The 23,773-nt window shown below is 48.5% G+C and overlaps 1 protein-coding gene across 6 annotated transcripts in view; it reads left to right on the top strand.

Moving 5' to 3' along the window:
* Positions 1–13,543: 13,543 nt before the first annotated feature.
* The window catches only part of TUBGCP3 (tubulin gamma complex associated protein 3), a 71,205-nt gene continuing 60,975 nt past the window's right edge, over positions 13,544–23,773 (top strand). For 3 of the 6 annotated variants that reach the window (XR_005833302.1, XM_040624744.1, XM_040624739.1), the window contains exons 1-2: positions 13,551–13,744; positions 22,251–22,358. Coding sequence is in view for 5 of the 6 variants with exons in the window: in XM_040624744.1 (XP_040480678.1) it covers positions 13,669–13,744; positions 22,251–22,358 (184 nt within the window). In the remaining variant the exon portion in view is untranslated. Of the gene's footprint in view, positions 13,745–22,250; positions 22,359–23,773 lie in introns of all 6 variants that reach the window. The other 3 variants (XM_040624747.1, XM_040624753.1, XM_040624758.1) reach the window with 2 other exon arrangements.

Here is a 23,773-nt window from a genome sequence, read left to right as displayed (position 1 = left end):
GCTGGGATGTTCCCTCTCAGAAAGGAGGATACACAGCAACATAAGCCCAGTTAGTTAATGAATGTTACACCTATCAAACATGGTTATAGAAAGTTTACACACGTGACCTCAGCGCCAACTCACGTTTCAGGTGGACAGTGGCGCTAGAGCGTGGTTTGTGTGTCACGGGGACCAGCCTGTCTCGGCTTGCTGAGGCATGAATCCCTGCAGACCAGGCCTTTGCTCAGGGATTACTACTACTGAAATAATTTTATGTATTTTGATCTTTTGCTACTTTTCAATTTATCTTTGATTAAATTTTAATACATGAAATAATACAATCTTCACAACATATAATGCTGAATTAGACTTCATTTTAAAATAGATTCAGTGTAATGAAATGAGTCTCTCTGTTGGTCTTTTAGTGTAATTCTGAAAAAATGCAAACCCTGAAATCTGCTAATAGACTTCCCAGAGCCTCTTTCATGGCTGTGATTTTCAAAAGTTCACCAGGTTTTTTTAAACATTAACTTGGTTGAAACCTTTCCAAATCTTGCAAAGGAAAGATGTTCATTCTACGTTAAGGACTAGAAAGCTGACAGTGGCAGAACTGGTGTGCCCGGAGCCTATGGCCAGTGGTGGGCTTGAGGCCAGGCTTTCCGAGGAATTTTGCAGGATACTTTGCTGCCTCCTGCTTGCTCTCACCCATGGCAGAGTGGGACAGCCTTGCAAGCATTCTGCAAATGAGATGGACTCTTCCAACAGTAGCTTTTCTCAGGAGGGCGAAGACTGCGGGCCAGTATAGAAGAGACTTATCTGTGGAATTACGAGATTCTATTAATGATACAATGCTTACTAGATTTATTCTGTAAAACCAAAGCCGCAGTTTCTGTCTCAGGTAGCAATTTGGCCATCTGGACAGCAGAGGGCAGCACGAGGCCGGCTCAAGGAGGATGCACCGCGCCATGACTGGCATCACCTGGCCTCGCTCCCTGGTCACCTGAAGCCCATCTTGGGCCCTGAGGGGCACTGGGAATCGTGCAGGGCCTAGCGGCAGGAGGCAGTCTCGGGGCCTCTGCGTGTTTATCTTCGCCGTCCACGGTGCTGACCGGGAAGCCACAATTTAGAGCATTTTTGTGCTTTTGCAACAGTCTCACCACTGGTCAATGGCAGAGCCAAGATCGCCAGCTCTTCTTCTGCCTCCGAATCCCGGACCCTTTCTACCTCATGGTACGACCCAGTCAAATTTGGGAAGGGTCCTGTGGAGGCATAAAGACTACAGTCATCCCCAAATCACACTAACTTTTTTTTTTTTTAAAGATTTTGTTTATTTATTTGACAGAGAGAGACAGCCAGCGAGAGAGGGAACACAAGCAGGGGGAGTGGGAGAGGAAGAAGCAGGCTCCCAGCGGAGGAGCCTGATGTGGGGCTCGATCCCATAACGCCGGGATCACGCCCTGAGCCAAAGGCAGACGCTTAACAACTGCGCCACCCAGGTGCCCCCACACTAACTTTTAATAAGATTGGCTAATTGAGAAATGCAGCTTCAAGGAAACGTTTTCGGTAAAGAGGGCGATTGTTCAATCCAAACTCATGGCTTCACAGCTAGGCTTTGCCAGTGGTTTGGGTCCAAAGCTATTTTAAAATGGCTTTAATGTTTCTTTTAAGTAATAAAGGAAAATTTGAAAACAAACTGGATGTCCAAGAATATGAAGCGGGAGATTAGTAACCGAAATGATGATATACCCGTTAGGACAGAATATCATGTGGCCATTAAGGGTCAGGCTGTGTCCTATTTGATGACACAGGGAGACATGAATTAGAATAGTGAGTGCAATGGGAGGTCTCAGAAGAGTGTGTGTAGTAAATTCTAGGTGTGCATTCACGCATGCACATGGACGAGAAGACCGGGTGTGCTGGTACCGGACCATTCATGGTGGCTACCCCTATGGATGTGATTATGCCCCGTTGCTATGCGCTACGTAGTTTTTCCTTGTTTCTCAATTTTTCCATGTACATCCTTATCTTGGAAACAGAAAAAATTAATAATTTTTTACTATTTGAGTGTAGTTGATATACAGTGTCATACCAGTTTCAGGTGCACAACGGTCCTGTGCATCCCACAACACACACCGCAGTGAGACAGCACCGCCCGTTATCCTACGACATCGCCGCATACTGTGGACCACATTCCCCAGGCTGTACTTTTCATCTCCATGCCTTACTTCTTTTATAACCGGACGTTTGTACCTGTTAATCCCCTTCACCCGTGTGCCCATCCCCCCACCCCTTTGCAACGGTCAGTTTGTTCTCTCTACTTATGAGTTTGTTTCTAGTTTTTATTGGTTCATTTGTTTTGTTTTTTAGATTCCACATATAAGTGAACTCATGATAGTTGCCTTCCTATTTCACTTAGTATAATACCCTCTAGGTCCATCCATGTTGTCATGAATGGCAAGAGCTCATCCTTTTTTATGGCTGAGTAATATTCCAGTGTGTGTGTGTGTGTGTGTGTGTGTGTGTGTGTGTGTATCTCATCATTGTGTGGAGATATATATATATATATCATATGTTCTTTGTCCATTCATCTATCAGTGGACATGTGGGCTGCTTCTATATCTTGGTTATTGTAAATAATGCTACAATAAACATAGGGGTGCATGTATCTTTTCAAATTGGTGGTTTCATTTTCTTTGGGTAAATACCCAGTAGTGGAATTACTGGCTCATATTGATAAGGGAACAGAAGGCAAGCTGAGGACAAAGCAGAAACTGACACCCCGCACCCCCTCCCACCATGGGTTGTATGTGACCTTCCTCAGGCACTCCTGGCTGCCCTAAAGGACAAAGAAATAGTTAACCTATAGATACCACAATCCTGCAAGACTTAAGTCTCCCTCAGTTTGCAAAAGTCTTAGCAGTTTACAAGAACGAAGCATTTCTACCAATAACCTAGCTTCCGGAAGGGAATGTAGATAAAATTAAATGTCCTTATAATCTGCAGCCTCCAGGAAGTGCCCAACCATCTTCATGTTAACGCCTTACTACAGGGAAAACAATGGCAAGGGCTCCGGTAACCTGTGAGTCTTCTTTAACATATGAAAGTCTTTTCTCAACCTCCCTTTTTCCTTACCTCCCCCAACCCCATGGTATATAATCAGCCACCCCTCACAACCCCGGGGCAGCAGCTCTTTCTGCCCACGGGTCCTGTCCCAGTGCTTTCATAAACCACCAATTTTGCACCAAAGACGCCTCAAGCATTCTTTCTTGGTCATCGGCTCCGGACTCCACCCCACTGAACCTCACCTGTATTGTCCGACCTCATCAATGTGATAATTTTATTTTTAATTTGTTGAGAACCCTCCACACTGTTTTCCACAGTGACTGCACCAGCTTGCCTTCCCACCAACAGTGCACAATGTCCCTTTTTTCCCACATCCTCACCAACACCAGTTGTTTCTTGTCTTCTTGATTCTAGCCATTCTGACAGGAGTGAGGTGGTATCTCATTGTGGCTTTAATTTGCGTGTCCCTGATGGTCAGTGATGTTGAGCACCTTTCATGTGTCTGTTGGCCACCCAGATGTTGTCTTTGGAGAAATGTTTATTTAGGTCTTCTGCCCATTTTTCCATCAGATTATTTGTGTTTTTTGCTTGTTTTTTTGGTATTGAGTTGTATCAGTTCTTTATATATTTTGGATGCTAACTGTTGGATAAGTCATTTGCAAATATCTGCTCCCATTCAGTAGGTTGCCTTTTCATTTTGTTGATGGTTTCCTTCAGTGTGCAAAACCTTCTTATTTTGGTTTAGTCCCAATAGTTCATTTTTGCCTTTAATGAATTAGCTAATTAGTTAAATGAAATTAAATTTTATTTTTAGAGAATTGTATGTGTATAACATTGCCAATAAAATCAAAACAATTTTGTAGGTGAATATGTGGAGATAGTTTCCCAGATTAAAAGATGCCAAAGGAAAACCTTAGAAAGTAGAAAGACTGTGAGCTGAAAACAAAAGGTCTCAGAGCCCAGGACTCCCGGGAGGTAGGGCAGGTAGGGGTGGTGGGGGAGGTGGAGGTGGTGGTGGGGGAAGTGGGGGGGAGGGGGAGAACTAAGGAAACCCCCCAGGCAGGAATGAGAGCAGAGCATTGGAATTTGACTGGGTTTTCTTCACACAGGAAGGTGGGGAATCCTATTATAGCTGATCATTAAAATGCTTTTTGGATGGGGCGCCTGGGTGGCGCAGCGGTTAAGCGTCTGCCGTCAGCTCAGGGCGTGATCCCGGTGTTATGGGATCGAGTCCCACGTCAGGCTCCTCCGCTAGGAGCCTGCTTCTTCCTCTCCCACTCCCCCTGCTTGTGTTCCCTCTCTCGCTGGCTGTCTCTGTCTCTGTCGAATAAATAAATAAAATCTTTTAAAAAAAATGCTTTTTGGAATTCTGGAAATAGAGCTTAAGCAGGGGGCTTTTGACTGGGAAATGTGCTGCAGGACAGAGAAGGTGGACAGGTGCACAGCTGAGATCACAGAGCTGGGACGTCGTCCTGAAGCAGAGGGAGCAAAACAAAACTCCCAGCCGAAAGCTGAAGCCGACCAGACTCCTTTCCTCCCTTCTCCTCACCTGCTTCCCGCTCCTTCCCTTTCCTGCTGTTCATGTGACCTTTGACCCCACCCTGTAAACCAAAGTTACCGTTAAGTGTGATAAATTTGTGGATGTTATTAGCATTTAGGGTTGTTATGTTGAATTCTTAATATCTTCTGAATTTAAAAACAAAGCAAAATAAATCTACCAAATGTAGAGAATTAGTTATTAAATGAAATTGTCAGGATAGAACAGAGACCCAGTTTTAGATGGAGCGAACTCAGAAACAACCCACTGATAATACAAAGGTCAACACAGCAGGCTCGAGGCTGGGGCGTGGGGATCGCAAATCGGAGATGGAGAGGCAGCAGGATAACTTCGGGACAGGGTCAAATCTCATGGGACATGCTCATCAGGTTCTTTCCACAAGAGTCAGAGATAATAAAATACTGCAGTTTTGTTTGGGAGTTAGAAGGAGGCTAGGGCGTTCACTGACTCAGCCCTACCAGCAGCTCCGGGCCTTCTTCCCGAACGTCCGGCGTCCACGTTGTGGCTTTGAACCTGTGCCGTGGGGGTGCGCCTGGGGGGTTTCTACGCGGCTAGCCTCTATTCACCTGACACACCGAGCGTTACTGCGGCGAGGGTCGTTCGTGTAAATGGAAGTGTTGGTGTGTAAAACACAGGATGGGGATTTTCTTGGTTTTGACTCCGTGCCTGGTATTATGTAGACTTGCCTTTTCTAGCCCGGCTGTACCTTTAAGAATACGTCCAAGCCAATGTCTCGTTCAGGGCATGGACGGCAGCGGGCGTGCTCGGTGGGTCAGTGGTCCATTTAGCTGCTTTGTGAGGCCCGGCAAATAGGAAAACGTGACAAAGAACAAATGCTTTTCTCCACTCTGCAGAGATGAACTGAGCTCTGCTGCGGCCAAGGGAATTTATAATAGATATTTATAGAAACAAATGAGCCGTCCAGTGATTCATGTGCTTCAGATCAATCACTGAGCACAAAGCTCCCTGATTCCAAATGCCTGGGAGGCCTCGGGCTGCCGCGGCGGCTCCTTGAAGAGCTTGCAGCTGAAGGTTTTGTGGCCGAAAGAGGCTTCTCAGCTCTGCATTATTAACTTGGTGAAGCGTTTGTTCAGGCAGGAGGGGAATCAGCACTCTAATCATCCGGAAAACTAATTAACTTCTTTTTTTCAAACGCCTTATCAGATTTCTCCTGTGCAGCTTTCCTTGAATTCCTCAGGACTAAAGGGCTGGAGACATTGCCGAGTGGTTATCAAAATATATTAAGCAGTCAAAAATGTCTTTGAAGTGGAGGCGCCTTTGTAGCGCTGAAAAGCATCGGTCCTGCGGTCTTCGATGTGGACTTGAACCCTGGGTCCCCCCTCGCTGTGAACTTGGGCAAGTTATCTGTAACTCCACGTTGCAGCTTCCCTTCCGCCTCTGTGAAGCCGAGCCCAGGACTGGCTGTGGGTTGTGCAGGTGAGCGTCCGCACAGCCCCGGGCTCGCAGGGCTGTCCCCGGGCCGCCCCCGTGCACGCGAGGGAGCGAGGTTGCACGCGCAAGGTGGCTGGGGGGCCACCCAACGGAAGCGTTTGACCCCGCAACTTCAAGGACACTGCATTCCCTGCACACTGGCCCCATAGGGCCTGGGGGTCACGAATTTGGACAGAGCCAGTCTGGGTCCTAGAAGCTCAGCACACTCACTGGGCACGTGGAACCCTGCCTTGGAGATCAAACTGTGTTCTGGGGCCCGACTGGCTGAGCAAGAGCTTCAGCAAAGGCCTGAAGCCTGGAAGGGAGAAGACACACCCTCTTCGTGTGCCTGGGGATGAATCAGGTGGGCCAGATCCACTGCCACCTTCAGCCTGAAAGCGGCTGTCCTGCCTTGATCTCTGAGGTGGGTTTCATCTTCTAACTAGATCCGCCTGGCCCCTGCTGACCCGGGACGTGAGGTTCCAGATGTTACTCCTCAGCTGGAAGAAGCAGCCTCTGTCCCGCCTCTTTCCTCTTGATCGCTCCCCATGAAGCTCACTGCAGAGTCCCTCAGTCTGCCACCAGGATTATTCACCTACCCCCACAGCAGGTGACAGGATGGCAACTTGCAACCAGTTCATGAGTAAAATCGTCCGTGCAAAGAGCACCATTACATGGGGGAATTGTGAGGAACAGCAAGAGAATTCTGTGCTCAAACAGATGTTTCATCCCTGTTGTGAAAAGTCATTTATATTCCCCTTTTTAGAGTGTTTTAAAATTAATACATTTAGAATCAAAGGAGCAATGTGCCAGTTGAACACCACCCTAAGAAATTTAGTATGCTTCAAACACTGTAAATATAGACCCAAGTAACAGGATAAAAGAACACAGGCAAAAACAATTTAGGAAGGAGGGGAGAGGGTCCTGCTAACGGGGAGAGCAGCAGTCTTCAATCCTAGTGATATTTATAGCAAAGCCTGTCAAATGTCAACCTTTGAAAATCAATCCCAATTTTTAAAAAATGTAAGAAGAAACACTATGTGCACATAAAACAAGATAACAAAAGGACAGTGTCTCAAAAGACTTCTTGACTTCTAAAGTAATTTATCCATCTACTTACAAAGGTTAAATGACATTTTCCCGAAATATATGAGTTTTCAAAGCCTAATTGGAGTTTCTTTCTGTTGATCTGATGTCAGAACAATAAATCATTATGATCTCAAAAAAGAAATGTGAATATCAATTTATAAATTAATTGTAATTTGAAAGATCGTTCATGAGTTTCAGTCAATCAGGCATGAGAAGATCTGAGTAGCTGAGCTGGGTACCGATAACCACATTCATCATAAGTCTTCTAATTTAGACAGCTCGAATGCACTTTTCCTATGATGTCAAACGTGACATAAAAGGTAGACTAGGAAAGGACTTCACAGCTAGCCTGTATCAGGGCGAAGGGCGGCAGACCTGCCCTCCTCCTGTGCAGACCAGCCTGCTCGCGCGTGGCCGACGGGACCCCGGAGAGACAGGCGAGGCCGTGGGCCACAGCATCCCGTACAGTCCTGCCTCAGACGAGGGCCCATCTCACAGAGAAGACCGTGGTGCATGACAACATCCCACCACCCAGGGCACTGGACCGGCGTCAACTGTGGACTTGAGTTCATGCTGTTCATGAATCGTCATGGACACAGCCCGCTGACACAAGCCGTTAGTAGCGGAGACACTGCACGCCAGGCCAGGCGCCTACGTGGGACTTTCTGTACTCGCTACTCAATATTTTTATAAATCTAAACTGGTAGTACAAAGCATGAAGGATACTCATTAATTTTTAAAAACTCACAACGATGAGGGGATGTCAAAGGGAGACAGGAGCCAGTGAAAGGGCTGTGAAGGGCCAAGGCTGGAGTGCGGGGTCGCAGCCCCAAGTACAAAACCCACATCCGCGAGCACTCCGACTGCAGTAGACCGTTCGGTAAGTAGGGGAGAGTACACCCAGCTTCCACGTACAGCGATCTCATGTGGTTCAGGTAGACACGTCGTACTTAGGGACGTGGAGCCCAGCTCCCCGGGCCGTGAGTGTGGACAGCACAGCATGGACAGGAAGAGACAAAGAGTGACTTTGCCCTGGAGAACCCGGACCAACACTGTTGAGATCACGGAATACAGGTGAGGTTCAGTGGGGTGGAGTCCGGAGCCGATGACCAAGAAAGAATTCTTGAGGCGTCTTTGGTGCAAAATTGGTGGTTTATGAAAGCACGGGGACAGGACCGTGGGCAGAAAGAGCTGCTGCCCCGGGGTTGTGAGGGGTGGCTGATTATATACCATGGGGTTGGGGGAGGTAAGGAAAAAGGGAGGTTGAGAAAGGACTTTCATATGTTAAAGAAGACTCACAGGACACCGAGGCCTTGCCTCGTGTCAAGTCAAGACCGTTCACCCCTCTCACAAGGCATTAACATGAAGATAGTCGGGAACTTCCTGGAGGCTGCAGACTACAAGGACATTCAGTTGTACCTACATTCCCTTCTGGAAGCTAGGTTACTGACAGAGATGCTTTGTTCTTGTAGACTGCTAAGACATTTGTACACTAAAGGAGACTCAAGTCTTGCGGGATTGTGGTCTCTGTAGGTTAACTATTTGTCCTTTAGGGCAGCCAGGAGTGCCTGAAGAAGGTCACATACATCTCATGGGGGGGGGGGTTGCAGGGCCTCAGTTTCTGCTTTGTCCTCAGCTTGCCTTCTGTTCCCTCATCAACACAACCTCCGGCCATGATCAAGGTCGACACCGGCCGTGAGGAGTCAGGGGGCAGCTTTGAGACGCAGTAGCTGGAATCGTGCCTGACATCTGCGGACTCGGGGCACTTACATTCAGTGTCATCTGTGAGGTATTTTTGAGTTAATATGTTTTCTCTTGTCCCTCCTGTTCTATGTTCATTTTTATTTCTTTGTGTTTTTCTTGTGGATGAAAATTTTTTATTCTATATTGTTTTTTTCCAGCTTGGTATTCATCAATATACACTTTATTTAGTGGTTACTAGGTCCTTTATTAAGTCTGATTTATTAAAGTCTGATATAAATTAGTACTTTTGCCTCTGCAGGACATTTTGAAGGCAGGAGAATATTTTAAAGTTTTATTTATTTATTTATTTATTTGAGAGAGAGAGAGAGAGAGAGAGAACAAGCAGGGGGAGCGGCAGGCAGAGGGAGTGGGAGGGGGAGAAGCAGACCCCCTGCTGAGCAGGAAGCCCCTTGGGGGGCTTGATCCCAGGGCCCCGAGATCAGGACCTGAACTGAAGACAGACCCTTCACCGACCGAGCCCCCAGGCGCCCCAGGAGAACGCTTTAATTACAGCTACTGCCTGGTTTATTTGGAAGGTCATCTTTTTTTTTTTTTAAGATTTTATTTATTTATTTGACAGAGACAGCCAGCGAGAGAGGGAACACAAGCAGGGGGAGTGGGAGAGGAAGAAGCAGGCTCCCAGCGGAGGAGCCTGATGTGGGGCTCGATCCCAGAATGCCGGGATCACGCCCTGAGCCGAAGGCAGACGCTTAACGACTGAGCCACCCAGGCGCCCGGAGAATCTCTGTTCTAATTGCTTCAGGCAATCAAGGATTTCAAGGCCATTCTCTGCGCACGAGGGGAGGTTTTATGCTCTGTTTTAGAAGGTCTAGCCGACTTGCGGTTTCACATTGACTCTAATGTCTCCATCCCAAATCTCAGGGCCCCTCTTCTTCTCAGTTAATGACCTGCCCTTAATAGGAGTGTCTTGGCAGGACTGCGTGTCCAACTTACGTCATCATTTACAACTCGAGCAGTTAAGTTTGGGGTCTGCTCCTCGGTTCTACGTTTGCAAGTCCGAGAACAAGAGATTTCTTCCGTAGAGCGTGTGATTTTTGATCTCAGGGTTGTGAATTCGAACCCCACACTGGTTGTAGAGATTACTTAAAAATAAATAAAAAACCTTAAAAAAAAAAGAGGGGCACCTGGGTGGCTCAATCAATTAGATGTCCAACTCTTGATTTCGGCTCAGATCATGGTCTCAGGGCCGTGAGATCGAATCCCACTTCCAGCTCTGCGCTAAGAGTCCGCTTGAGACGCTCTCCTTCTCCCTCTGCCCCTCCCGACTCATGCACTCTTCCTCTCCCTCTCTTAATAAATAATATCTAAAAAAAAAAAAAAAAAAAAAAAAGAGAGTAAGAGCTCCCTCTTAGGGCTGCTATTGGAGCTCCCTGGCTCTGTGACTACAGGTTAAGCTATGCCCAGGTTTCCAGACACTCTCCAGTCCAGGCCTCCCCCACTACGCTTGGTCTCATCGTTGCTGCCCAGACAGCTGACTACAGCAGGTACTTAATTTCCCAAAGTCTTTCAATCAGCCAGCGCTCTGTCAGGAGCACCCACACGTGATAATGTAAACCCATTTTGGTGCTTCAACATGCAATGGATTTCACCTTCAAAAAGATCCCAACGGGGCCCCCTGGGGGGCTCAGTCAGTTGGGCATCTGACTCTTGATTTCTGCTCAGGTCATGATCTCGGGGCAGTGAGATCAAGCCCTGTGTCTGCGCTCAGGATGGAGGCTGCTTGAGATTCTCTCCCTCTCCATCTGCCCTAGCCCTGCACACTTTCTCTCTCTCTCTCTCTCAGATAAATAAATAAATCTTTAAAAAAAAATCCCAACATATCTGAGCTCAGACATGTGAGCAACCTAAACCTGGAATCCCAATGGAGAATCTCTTCCCTGGGATCATTCCTGTTAGTAAGAACTATATAGTGAGGACAATGCAAAACAGAAACCACTCCAGCAATTTAAGCACAGGGGACGTAATGCAGGGACCGAGTTACAGGGGGACCCAGTGCAGGGACTTAGTTATATGGGGTTGAAGAAGGTGGTCAGGCACTGAGAGTAGCAGGTGTAGAAAGTGGCTACTTTTCATAGGGTTGAAGATACAGTAAGGAGAGCTGATGTTACCGTATCCCACGTGCTTAAATCTTCCAGTGGGAGTGAGTTGCACAGAGGAGGCTGGAACCATGAAAGGAGGAGCAGCTGGTAGTAGGTGTTGCCATAGAGGACCTTCAGCTGCTGGCGTGGACAAGGCGAGGGGCAGAGGCTCTAGGGTGAAACCTCTGGTGGTCTCCTTCTGTCCTCCAGTTCCTGAGCAGGGACTCCTTTGGCTGAATATACCAGGAGGCCAGGTGTCCCGGGAGCTTGCATTACAGTGTCCTCTAGGATGTGGGGCAGATCGGGGAGTGGCAGGCAGTGGCTCTGAGAGCACACAGGGGAGCCTTGGCCTGTCCTGCATGCAGCCACAGTCGAACCCTCCAGGCAAGCAGCCCCAGTTGGTTAGGGAGCTCCCCTCCAGTCTTGTCCTTAGTGACACCTGAGGCATCCATGGCCTTTTAGTCCTATTCAGTTTTTAAAATATTCTGTCCAGGTCAATTCAAAGCTTTCGTGTCAGATCCAGTTGGAAGCTCATGGCTTTTCCCCATCCCTGTGCAGCCAGGCCTCACCAGCCTAAGGCACCTGACGACGGGAGGTGACGTTTGTCCTTCTCTCTTCCTTCACCTCCCACTGCTCATTCTAACTCCCTGAATTGGAGTCTGGACAGAGGGATCAGGACAGAGGTTAAACATCCTGTGGTTAACTCCGCACATGGCCACACCTTTTGTCAGTGGTCCTCACTGTCAGCCCCGAATGGCCATCGATGCCCTCCCTGTGTGGGCATCTGAGGCCAATCCTCTGTGGGACGCACGCATGACTTTCCCTGAGGGCTCTGCGCAAGGCGTCTGGCCTCTGCAGTTTCCTGGCAGGGCAGGTCCTGACGTCCCTGAAATCGTCTCAGGACCTCCAGAACCTCCACCTTCTCCATGGTCAACTGCCCAGCGGTGGACGGAATTCCAGGACGGGGTGATGGCAGTAGAATTAGTTATGTCTGCTTGACTATGTCCTATTAATCCTGAGGTGGCATCTGCCTCCCATTTTCCGTGGCTTTCTTTAAAATGTAGGGTCCTCGGTTTCATACCCGAGTTGTCAATTCTTGGCACATCCTGCTACATGTGCACCGATTGTGTTTCCATCTTCAAACTGGAAGAGCAAAGGCCCATTCCCATAAATTTCAGTGATTGTCAGGGACGATGGTCAGGACACCCCAGCACACGTCTGCTCTGCTGCGCCAGGCATCCTCTAGTGTCCTTCCCTCTCCGTGCCTGGCACGGTTCAGGTGCTTCTGGGGTTGCTGTCAGAACTGTGACAGAACTCTGCTACCTCAGAACCCAGCAGGCGCAGCAGGACCGCTGGGAGGGAAGACAGCTAGCGCCTCATGCTGGCCTCTGACACTGCACTCCTGCTCTGGGTGTGAGGCGCTGGCCTTCCAATGGCCTCATTCACACTCTGGTTTGGCCCTTCTTCAGTGGACTCGAGTTAAGGCGTCATCTCCAGCAGGAAGCCTCAGGTGGTCGGGTTCGCGAGGCTTGCTGTTCTTCTCTAGCCTGGGAAGGGATGGGCTCTAGTCTTCTCTTCTGCTCAGCTCACTCGATTGTTGGAAGGTGCCTGTTTTTCTTGAGGTGGTTCAGGCCCTCTGGGGATATACACTCTTTTAATTCCAAATTCTCAGGAAAGAAACCGTTTGGTCCAGAGTGGAGTAAGTGTTGCCCTTGGGCTGACTGTTCAGAGCTCCGGCCTGCCAGCATCCCACATCTCTGACCAGTGAATTTGTGGATTGGGCCCCTAGCCCAGGGTGCCTGAGCTCCTCCCTGCTTGGTGTGAAAGCTTCCACAACGGAGTTGAAATGCCTTCTGGTAACTGCCTGCTGATTGACCTCACTGTCCTCAGGGCTTCCCCTGTCCTCCCAGCCCTCATCTGCCTGCCGTGGTCCTCTGATGACTGGTTTCCGGGGAGAAGGGTCTCGGCTTAGATGGTGGACACCACAGGCTGCTCTAATGAAAATGAGAGAGCCGGGGTCAACGTCAGCCACATGTTAAAGTCATAAAACCTTGTACTCCTTTACATAGACTTCTCTCACCAAAAGTGCAACTTGAACCAATAATGTTAAAAAAAAATTTTGGACTATAAAGGTGCTATTGGGCACCAACCAAATCAGGGGCCGTCCTGTATTCAGGGATGTGGGGGGCTCTGAGCCGTCCTGACCCTCTGGCGGGGGCGTGGAGGGAGCCTGGGCCGTCCTGACCCTCTGGGGCGGGGGCGTGGAGGGGGTCTGGGCTGTCCTGACCCTCTGGCGGGGGCGTGGGGGGGGCGGGCCTGGGCCTTCCTGACCCTCTGGCGGGGATGAGTGTGGGCGGCGGGGGTCTGAACACCGGGAGCATGGAGAACAGCTCGAGCAACGAGCTGCTGGGGCGCCCGTACCGGAACCCTCCAGGCCTGGTAGCTGTGGTCCGGGGACTGCGCGCAAACGGAGCGGGGAACTCTCAGGCCGGCGCACGCGCGGTCCCGAGCGCCGGAAGAAGCGGAGCATTGTGGGAAGGGCGCGCGGTTTCGGCGGGTTCCGTTAAAATGGCGGCCTCGTCGCCGGCGTTGCCCGCGGGGCCGTAGTCTGTCTGGGACGTCGGTAACCTGTAGGGCGTGGGGCGGGCGGGCGGCCGGGCGAGGTCAGGGGCTCTGCAGGGCCCCCGTGGGCCGTCCCGGGCGAGGATGGCGACCCCGGACCAGAAGTCGCCGAACGTCCTGCTGCAGAACCTGTGCTGCCGGATCCTGGGCAGGAGCGAAGGTAACGGGGCTGGGCCGGCGGCTCGGGGCCGAGGCACATCCAGGAGACCGCCAGTCCGCGTGAGGCCCCAAGGCCTCCCGGGGGCCGCGGGGGCTCGCGACCCCGGGGCAGGGCTGACCCAGGCTGCGCCCGCCCTCCCGCCTGCGGAGTGCTGCAGCCCCCGGGCGGAGGCCGGGCGGCCGGGAGGGAGGCCGGGCTCGGAGGGGCTGAGTCACCGCTGCCCCGCACCGCGGTCGGGTGGGTGAAGCCGGGGGCAGGCGGCTGGCGAGCGCGTTCACCTTCTCGAGAGTCACGGGTAGACAGGGCAGGGCGCGGACAGAACGGTGGACTGGGCCGGGTCACACGGCCGTGACCAAGCTGAGAGTGACGCGGCGAAAGGGGGTTGCCAGGTGGTGGCGAGCCGCAGCGTTTTCCCTGCCCCTTAGGAAGATTTAGCCGCTTTGAGTAGGATGCGGAGGGGGTGTATACGATTGTTACCTGCCAGGTTTTTCTTCTAAGGCCTGACGGTTGCCTTCGATATGAAGCTACTCGTGGAGAGTTCACCCTGCAGATACTGTTTCCCAAACCCAGCCCTGGACAGTGTGTAAAGACGCTATGTGGTCGCGGTGCTTTAAAAAATGGCACGGCTCCTTCTCTCTTGGTATTTGTTTTGGCGGGAGAGGTGAGTGGGGATGCACCGTGCAGGAGTTCTGTGTAATTGAAGAAACTGGGTTACTGTTCCTTCAGCACCATGATGCGGCAAAGAAATTGTGCAGTTTTTGCTGGAAGGCTTTAAACAAGATTACTTTTAAAATACTGAGACTAAATTTGGACCTTTCATGATTCATGACAGTTAGGTACATAATTTATTTGATGTTCTATGATAAAGGTAAAGGGATAAAGAGGGTTTTTTTTTTTTTTTTGGCCTATTAAGTTACACCAACTTTGCACGGTTCTTGCTACATTTTACAAAGTTTAACTCTGTCACTTTTTCATTCAGCAAATCTTTGGGCTTGCCACCCCTAGGCGTTATGCTAGGTGCTGGTGATGCAGAAATACATAGACAAGTCATTCCTCTGGGAAATGCTACGTTCTAGTGGAGGAGATGTGATAAAATAGGTAAATGTATGTTAGTGGTAAATGCCATAATGAAAATAGAGTGGGGTAATGGGGGAAGAAGTGAGGGAAAGCCTCTGAGGAAATGTTTACATTTAACAGGTTAACAGACCTGAATGGCGTGAGGGGGCCCTAGAGCATCTGGGAAGGGTTCTGGGGAGGGGGACCAAGTGCAAAGAGAGCTAAGATTGTTGATTATGCTGGTGATGGGTATTAAGGAGGGCACGTGTTGCATGGTGCGCAAGTAATGAATCATGGAAGTTTACATCAAAACTAGGGATGTGCTGTATGGTGACTAACATGATATAATAAAAAGTATTATTAAAAAAAATGTTGATTATGACTAAATCTAACATCAGTGTTTTCATTATACCGGCGGTCCTCAGCTTTCCTCCGGGGACAAACCACACAATTGTCTGTTCCCATTGTCACAGCTGGACTTCGGAGGCCACTCATTGTGAGATAGCATGATGTTTCTCAATTAAAAAAATCTTTAAAAAAAAAATTTGAGGCTCCTTTTGTTTGACTGTTTCACCCCTTCCAGGAGATTAAAGCACTTATCTTCCGCAAAGTTCTACAGCCTCCTCTCTCCGTACTTAGAATTGTGTTTAAATTAAGAAGTGAATAGGCTCTCTGTGAGATCCCAAGGGGATCCTCCGAATAATTATGTGTATCATAAAATGCATTAAAGATGATTCCCTATTCTGTTCTTAACAGCCAGGATTGCCAAACAATTATATTTACAATTCCAAATTATGCTGTTTACTGAAGAATTTATAAGGATTTAATAGCTTGCCTTGTTCTAATTTGTTCTGCCTTAGTGAACAAAGGAACAATATTAATTGCTGCCTTTATATTGTTTGACAGTTAAATTTTTTGTTAGTGGTATTTTATCTGATAACTAAGAACATTTGATTAGTTCTTTTTCTAATGTCATGTTACAAACAATTGACCTTATGCTTTTGTAATATTGCTTTTTCAGTGCTGTGATATTGAAAAATAATTGATACCTCTTATTTTTTTTAAGTAGGCTCTATGCTGATGTGGGGCTTGAACTCATGACCCTGAAATCTAGAGTTGCATGTTCTATGACTGAGCCAGCCAGGCTCCCTGATACTTGTTACTTTTTTTTTTTTTTTTTGAGAGAGAGAAAGCGCCCGTGGGAGCGAGTGAGCTAGGGGGAGCAGAGGAAGGGTGAAGAGAGAGAATCTTAAGCAGGCTCCATGTCCAGCCTGGAGCCTGATGTGGGGCTCCATCCCAGGACCCTGAGATCATTACCTGAGCCCTGAGCTGAAATCAAGAGTTGTACGTTTAACCAGCTGAGCCACCCAGGCATCCCTTGTTATTTTTAATATGATTTTCATATGAATCAGTTTTTCCTAAAGTATTTAAAATTTTATAATAGCTGGCTTCCAGGGACCCTCAGAAAGAAAGCACCTAACTATAATGTTATTTGACATTTTTATAAAGTTAGTATAACCATTATTTCTCACCTTTTCCAGCCTGAGAATTTGCTTGAAATGCATACGGCCAGCCAGTGACTGGAAAATTCTTTCTATATCCTTGCCTCTCTCCCAGAGCACATTTTACTTATTATATCTTTGGGTAGTCATTTCTGTCTTAGGAAACAGTGTTCTTGATATTACAGTGTTTCTCCTCTGTCAGGGGCAACTTTCCTTTTCATACTTCGTAATCCTCTTTCTAACAAGGGATAACAAATACAGGAGTTTTTATTCGGTAAGTGTTTCAACATAAATGCTTGGGTATGAGGACAGTACACTGTGCATTGGATTAAGACCCTGATCTGTAGCAGTGCTGGGAGTGTGTCCTGAGCCGCAGTGCAGGCAGAGGAAGGTTTCTGAGTCTCAAGTGGTATTGCAATTGCTGTCATGATTTTCCAAAAATGGTGAGGAACTCTTGATGAAGTTCCCAATAAGTATGGTCTTCCCTTGGTTATATATACTTGGGGGAAATCATTGTATATTAACTAGACATTAACACGTAAATGTATGTTGAAATGTGCCCTAAATGTCTGTTAACATACTGAAATTTCAGAGTTTTAGGCTTCATTTGAAAGTTGTTCTTAGTGGGCTTATTGTTATTTTAAAATGAATTAGGCGCGCCTGGGTGGCGCAGTCGTTAAGCGTCTGCCTTCGTCTCAGGGCGTGATCCCGGCGTTCTGGGATCGAGCCCTACATCAGGCTTCTCCGCTTGGAGCCCGCTTCTCCCTCTCCCACTCCCCCTGCTTGTGTTCCCCCTCTCGCTGCCTCTCTCTTTGTCAAATAAATAAATAAAATCTTTAAAAAAAAAATTAATATGTAAAAGTGATCTTGGTTTACATTTCTAATACAGTAAATATTGATAGATTTAACCTATATAAATAAACATATCCTTTTTTGGGATCCTCAATCTTAAGAGGGTAAAGGGGCCCTGAGACCAAACAGTTTGAGACCCACAGATCTAGAGCAATGTCTTTTATTTGTGTTTTGTCTTGGAGCATTGCTTTTCATTCAGTTGGAGCTGAGCATCGGATCACCTGTGGCTCAGGGGAGACCCAGATAACAGGGTTGGGGGGAGGGGGTCACTGGTGGCTGGGCAGTGTACCTCTTGTGTCTGCAGTGTATCTTACTGTGTCTCAGTCTTCACACCTTGTCACTTTGGATGGTCTACATGGGATGCTTATGCAGAATGAGGCTCGTGGGCCCCCTGTGCAGAGGTTCTGATCCTGCAGGTGTGTGGGAGCTTGGCCCCTGCCACACTACCCTGCAGTCACTTGACCCGCATGTGGAGGGACGCAGTGTGGCTGGCCCCGGTGCTCCACAGCGCACTTGAACTCTAGCTGGCGCATTGTCTGGTCCTGTAGGGTAGCGGCGGCGTCTGCTTGTCGGAGGGGCAGCAGGGCCCAGACTCTGGCCGCCCCGGTCCGTTCACTGTCCCCTGGTCACCTTGGGACGCCCTCCAGAGAGAGCACACAGCTGCAGCGTTTGCACTCCCCTGAGCCTCGTGGCTTTCCGTGCATCTCTGCGTTGTGTTCTTTAATCTAGGTGCATGGAACCCTTTTGGGATATAAAAGGTAGGTGTCGTTTAAAAACTCTCGGGCCCACATCTAAGTGCTCTTGGAGCCTTCACATTTGAGATTGAAACCATGCAGTCCCAGTGCATTTCTTGCCCTGGTGTCGTACCTCCTCCAGCCCCTCTTCTGGGCTGCGGCCAGATGGTCCTTTCTAGAGAAGAAACCTCATCACACCAAAGGAAGAGAATTCATTCGTTTCCTATGTGTGATCTACGAGACGAAGACCAGATTATCTTGCTGAGAAGTTGAAAGCTGGGCGCTTTGTTGATTTATGGTTCTAATGGCTATGGTAGACATAACGTGCATGGAACTGACATTTTCAGATTATTATTAATAATAATATCAGCTAATGTTTTTCCAGTCCTTCCTCTATGCCAGGCACCGTTTTGCCCTGTGAGCTAGTGTATTTAGCCCCAGTGATGCTGCGAGGTTGGAGTACTTACTATTGCACCTCACCTTCTAGCTGAGGAAACAGAGGTGCAGAGAGTAAGTAGTTTGCTCACCGTCACTGAGCTAGTGAATTGCAGGACCAAGATGGAACCCACATCTCTGGTTCCAGAACCTGATGTCTTGAATTCATTCCTTCCCGTTCTTCTGTGTAGCACGTGACAGCTTATTTCTCTGCGTGCGGAGCGGAGGCAGCGCGGTGCGGGTCCCTGCCTCTGGCATGGCCTCTGGCCTCCGTCCCCTCCTGCTTGTTCTGCACACCCTCTAGTTTCAGAGCATGTGTGTGATCAGTGTCCGCTCTCTGCTACTTGTCGGACGGTGTGTCCTTGAATTCACTGGTGCCCAGTTCTTCTCAAAGGGCTCTTCTCAGAGGCTGGGCAGAGAGGAGCCCTGGCTTCCCTTCCAGGCTCCTGACACCCAGAGCAGATTGGAGGTGGGGACAGAACACATTCCTGAGGTGTTTTGTGGTTTAAAAAAAAAAAAGTTGAATATTTTAATCTTGGACTGAGCCGATCATCAAACTTCCAGGCTCCTGACACCCAGAGCAGATTGGAGGTGGGGACAGAACACATTCCTGAGGTGTTTTGTGGTTTAAAAAAAAAAAGAATATTTTAATCTTGGACTGAGCCAATCATCAAAGAGCTACAGCCTGGACCTCCTCCCCTGGGAGTCTCAACGGAATGACTTTAGCTTTTACGATTTGGATTTTAGAACCCAGTGGCATTGGCGTCCTTTGAGAAACCATGTACACAGTAACCCTGTGCATCTTCTCATGTCCTTTCACACGGCAGCCTCCTCCCTGTCAGCGCTGCTCCCTCAGAGAGGCCTTCCCTGAGAGGCCATTCCGCGAGGTCCTCCCTGTCATTTGCTGTCGCGATGTCCTGCTCATTTTCTGAGCAGCTCTGACCACAGACTAATCACCTTGTGCAGTGACTTGTCTCATTTTTTGGATTCTCACTAAGACTGCCTTGTGGTTTTTTTTTTTTTTTTTGAGATTTTATTTATTTATTTGACAGAGAGAGACAGCCAGCGAGAGAGGGAACACAAGCAGGGGGAGTGGGAGAGGAAGAAGCAGGCTCGTAGTGGAGGAGCCTGATGTGGGGCTCGATCCCAGAACACCGGGATCACGCCCTGAGCCGAAGGCAGATGCTTAACCGCTGCGCCACCCAGGCACCCCACTAAGACTGCCTTGTTAACCACTGTTGTCTGTTCTGCGCTTATGGCCCATGGTGTTCGGCATAGAGTAGGAGCTTCGGGATTATTCCTCCAGTTACTGATTGAGCTCGGCTGGACTCTAGAAACGGAATAGGATTTGGGGAATATGAAACTAGAAATTTGTAGTCAGCATTATTTGGTATTTTGCTTTTTAATCTTTGATGGTTAGGCTCACTAAATAGAGAATAATTGCCACTGTGAATTTAATAGTCCCTATTCTCTGCAACTACTCTTGGAACTTAGGTAGGTTTTATTTAAAAATAGCAGATGGGTTTTCAAACATTTGATATCAGCAAGAAAGATAGATGGCAAACTTGGTTGGCAAGGAGATGGGGAAATGGAAGGTGGCCAGCGAGGTGAGGGTGAGATGCTGCACGGGACCACAGGAGCTTCGTGCAGAGACGGGGGTGGGGGGTGGGGTGGGGAGAGCGTGCTTCTGGTGTGGAGGAGGTTTGAGTGTTTGTTAGAAAAGTCAAAACTTAATGAAACTTTTGGAGCGGAGATATTAGTCTGAGGTATTTGAACAGGTTGTTAGTAAACTTTTTTGTAGAACTCAGGATCATGGGAATCTAAAAGTATTTTTTAAGTAGCGTAGTTTTACAGGTACCCCTTTGTAAGCAAGTAGTTTTCAATGCTACATTTTTTTTTCTTTAAGCAGGCTCCATGCCCAGAGTAGAGCCCAACGTGGGGCTTGAACTCACAACCCTGAGATCAAGACCTGAGCTGAGATCAAGAGTTGGATGCGTAGCCAGCTGAGCCACCCAGGCACCCCAATACCACTTTTAATATATATAAAATTAATATTTTACTACTTAGAAAACTTTAAAAGTGTGGAGAAGTATGAGGAAGAAAATTAAAACTACTTGCTAATGTTAGGATTCCACAGAAACACTCTTGATTATTTCTTTTTGCCTTTTTTCCCCCCTTTGTATTCACCAAGTCCGGAACACATTCTGTGCTATGTGCTTGCCCTGCGTGTGTGCGTGTTTGGGTGTGCTTGAGTTGGGAAGGCAGTGTGAGGAGGTGACATTTAAATAGGGAACCAAGTGACGCGGTAGAAGGAGTCCCAGGAAGATGTGGGAGAAGACGGTCAAGGTCTGAGTTGGAAGCAGGTGTCGTGTGCTCAAGGATTGGCAAGACTGCAAGGCTTGGCCGGTGTGTAGCCAGAACAGCTGGGAGGTGAGAGGCGGGAGGTGCATTGCTGAAGTGGCGGGACTGGGTCGGGTAGGCTGTCCTGTGAGTTTGGGTTTTATTCTGGGTGTGTTGGGAGCGTTCAAGCAGAATGATGATATTATTTATGTTTTAGAAAGATCACTCTGCCACTCTGCAATAGTGATTTTCGTTATCTTGTATTTAATGAGGTTTGTTTTGTCACCCCAGTGTAGTCTGTCCTGGCGAGTGTTCCATGTGTATTTGAAAAGAACGTGCCTTCTTTTGTTGGTGAGCCCAACGTCCCGTAAGCATCACTTAGGCTTCGTTAGGCTTGGCTTGTTGGGGTGCTCAGGTCTGCATCCTTACTCATTTTCTCTTTGCTCATTTTTCCAATGACTGAGAAAGGCACTTCTGCCCGTGGTGCCTGTGGGTTTGTCTGGGGATTTTGTTTTGTTAACGGTTTTTGCCTGGTGTAGGTTGGGGTGTGCCTTGCAGGGTGGTTGTGCTTCAGTGGGAAGATAGGGGGTGTTGCTAGTGTTGCCGTGTAGGGATATCGGCTCCCGGTGTCTGGGAAGGAGGGCTGGGATCTGTAAGTTCAGTCTGCTACCTTCCCTTCATGTCCTTTGCTGTCCTCGTGTCCCAGCCAGACCCTCTGTGATTTGCCTGGGTGAGGTCCTCCGTGGTTGTCTGGGTGCATGGGAAGGGGGAGAGGACCCAGGAGTCTGTTTTCTGCCCCGGTTCATTCACGTCATCCAAGCTGTGGAGTTCCCTCCTCGCGGAGCCTCCCTGGGCTTCTGCAGACGGAACCGAGTTTCTTGTTGGCGATTGTGTTGTGCGCCCCCACCCCTCCCAAGCGGACCTTGAATTTCAGATCTCACTGTCTTGAACCAGTTCCCGCCAGTCGGTCTGCCTTCCAGCTTCTCACACTGGTTGACTTCTCTTTGGTGTGGTTTCTGCCTTGTTTTCTTTGCCCTTGTGGGTTTCTGCTTTTGTAGAAACAAAAACACAAAATTCTTTATTCTCAGTTTAGCGGCGTTGTTGAAGGGAGTGGAGGCAGACAGCCGTGTTTAAAGCCCTCCTCTCAATCCGAGGTGCAGACGCGGTCTGTTATGTTAGTTGCTCACTTCGATTCCCAAGACCCACTTTGGTTTTCCGTATGTGTGGACGCCACTCAGCCTTGGGGATTCTCGGGAGTTCTCTGGAACTGGTCTGCTTCTCACGTACTGTGTTTGGGCTGTGACTTTCCCTGCTCCTTTTCAGTAATTATCGGTCCAGCTCATTGTCTCCTAGGATTCTTCAGACTGTGGCCCTGTTGCTGTCTCCTTTTCTGTTTTATGGAACCGTATTTCATTTATTCATTCATTTGCTTTGGTTTCTTAATAATTCCTCTGTCCGCTCAGTTAAAACTTGAGGAAGGTGGGAGGTTGATAGATGTGCCCAGTCCACCGTCTCCACTTGGAAACATGAGGTGCTCAGAGCTTACCCTGACTGGCAGTAACTTGTGTCCTTGTGTTCACCTTGCAGCTGATGTAGCCCAGCAGTTCCAGTACGCTGTGCGAGTAATTGGCAGCAACTTTGCCCCGACTGTTGAAAGAGACGAATTTCTTGTAGCTGAAAAAATCAAGAAAGAACGTACGTATTTTTCTTCGGTGCTGCGTTGTGTAGGAGTCTTGAACTTGTGTACGTGCGTGTATATGCATACATATGTACACGTGTGCTTCCAGGCACAGTGCAGCGACAGGTGCTGTTACGTGGATATAAAAACATGCATTAAAAATACGGGCAACTTAATTGTGTCTTTTATTAGAACATAGTGCAAGAGACGTGTTTTATTTTTTATTTTTTTCAAAGATTTATTAATTTGAGATAGAGAGCATGAGGGGAGGGGCAGAGGGAGGGAGAGACGCAGACTCCCCACTGAGCATGGAGCCTGATGCGGGGCTCCATCCCAGGACCCTGAGATGATGATCTGAGCCGAAATCAGGAGTCGGATGCTTCACCGACGGAGCCGTCCAAGCGCCCCGAGGCTTGTTATGAAACCATGTGACAGCATAATGTGAGAGTGAGGGAGAGGAAGGGCTTCATGTGAGCTCCTCTGCAGAGCGTGGTTTGCAGTATGATGCACCTTCGACCAGATATCCTAGAACACTCTCTTGGCAGTAAACAGCTCAGTGTTGCTTCTGTCGAGGGTCAGTATCCAGACTTCTAGTACTTTAGAAGTTGTGAACATTTTAATTCTGAGCAGATACTGAAAGCTTTCTTAGACATCATTACCTCCGAGAGGAAAGCTTTCCATTTCTTAGCACTGGGTTACTGATGTGTTCTCTGATTGTGCGAGGTGGCTCTGGGACTGTCTGAGGGAGGGAGGCTTTGCACAGAAGGACCCACGTACAACAATTTCTCTTCATGCCAGTTGGAGGCTTTTCTCCGGAGGCCTGCCCGTCACGGTTCTCTGGGCTGTCCAACCCAGCTTCGGCTGCCAGGAGAGCCAGCCTTGCTACGAGAGTTAGGCGTCTCCCTGCTGGGGCCTGGCTGTTACCTGCCCAGACGGAATGGGTTTCGGACCTCCTTCTGACTGGGTTGGCAGACTGGTAATGATGCCTTCTTCATGGCATAGTCTCCAACCCCCAGCTGGTGTGTCGTTGACTGCGTTTGACCAGTGGTCTGTACGTGGCCTGCTGCAGAGCCGCCTAGCCCTGCAGGGGGGAGGCCGTGGTGCTTGAGTTCCTGGTGATCCTCACCTTGGCACGGTTGGGTCTGATGAGCGGGCGGCTCTGAAATGACCCATCCGTTGGTGGTGTCGAACACGATGTATTATTTATGGAAGGGGCACAACGGGAGTATTTATCCTGCTATTAACCTCTAAAATCTTATTTTTATTTACATTTCTTGTCTATAAAACTGAATATAGCAACACTACTCTTCTTGAACCCTGATGACTATTACATCTTAGATCATTTTTGTATTTCAGACTTTAGATTATTTTACATTTTGGATTGTTAGTGACAACTCCAGCTGTTAGGTACTATATTAACAGATCATTCCCT

Source organism: Ursus maritimus, unplaced genomic scaffold, assembly GCF_017311325.1.
Source record: "Ursus maritimus isolate PB19 unplaced genomic scaffold, ASM1731132v1 scaffold_10, whole genome shotgun sequence".
NCBI classification, from domain to species: Eukaryota; Metazoa; Chordata; class Mammalia; order Carnivora; family Ursidae; genus Ursus; species Ursus maritimus.
The sequence above is the reverse complement of the archived record's forward strand: the minus strand, read 5'-3'. Positions and strand labels throughout refer to the sequence as shown.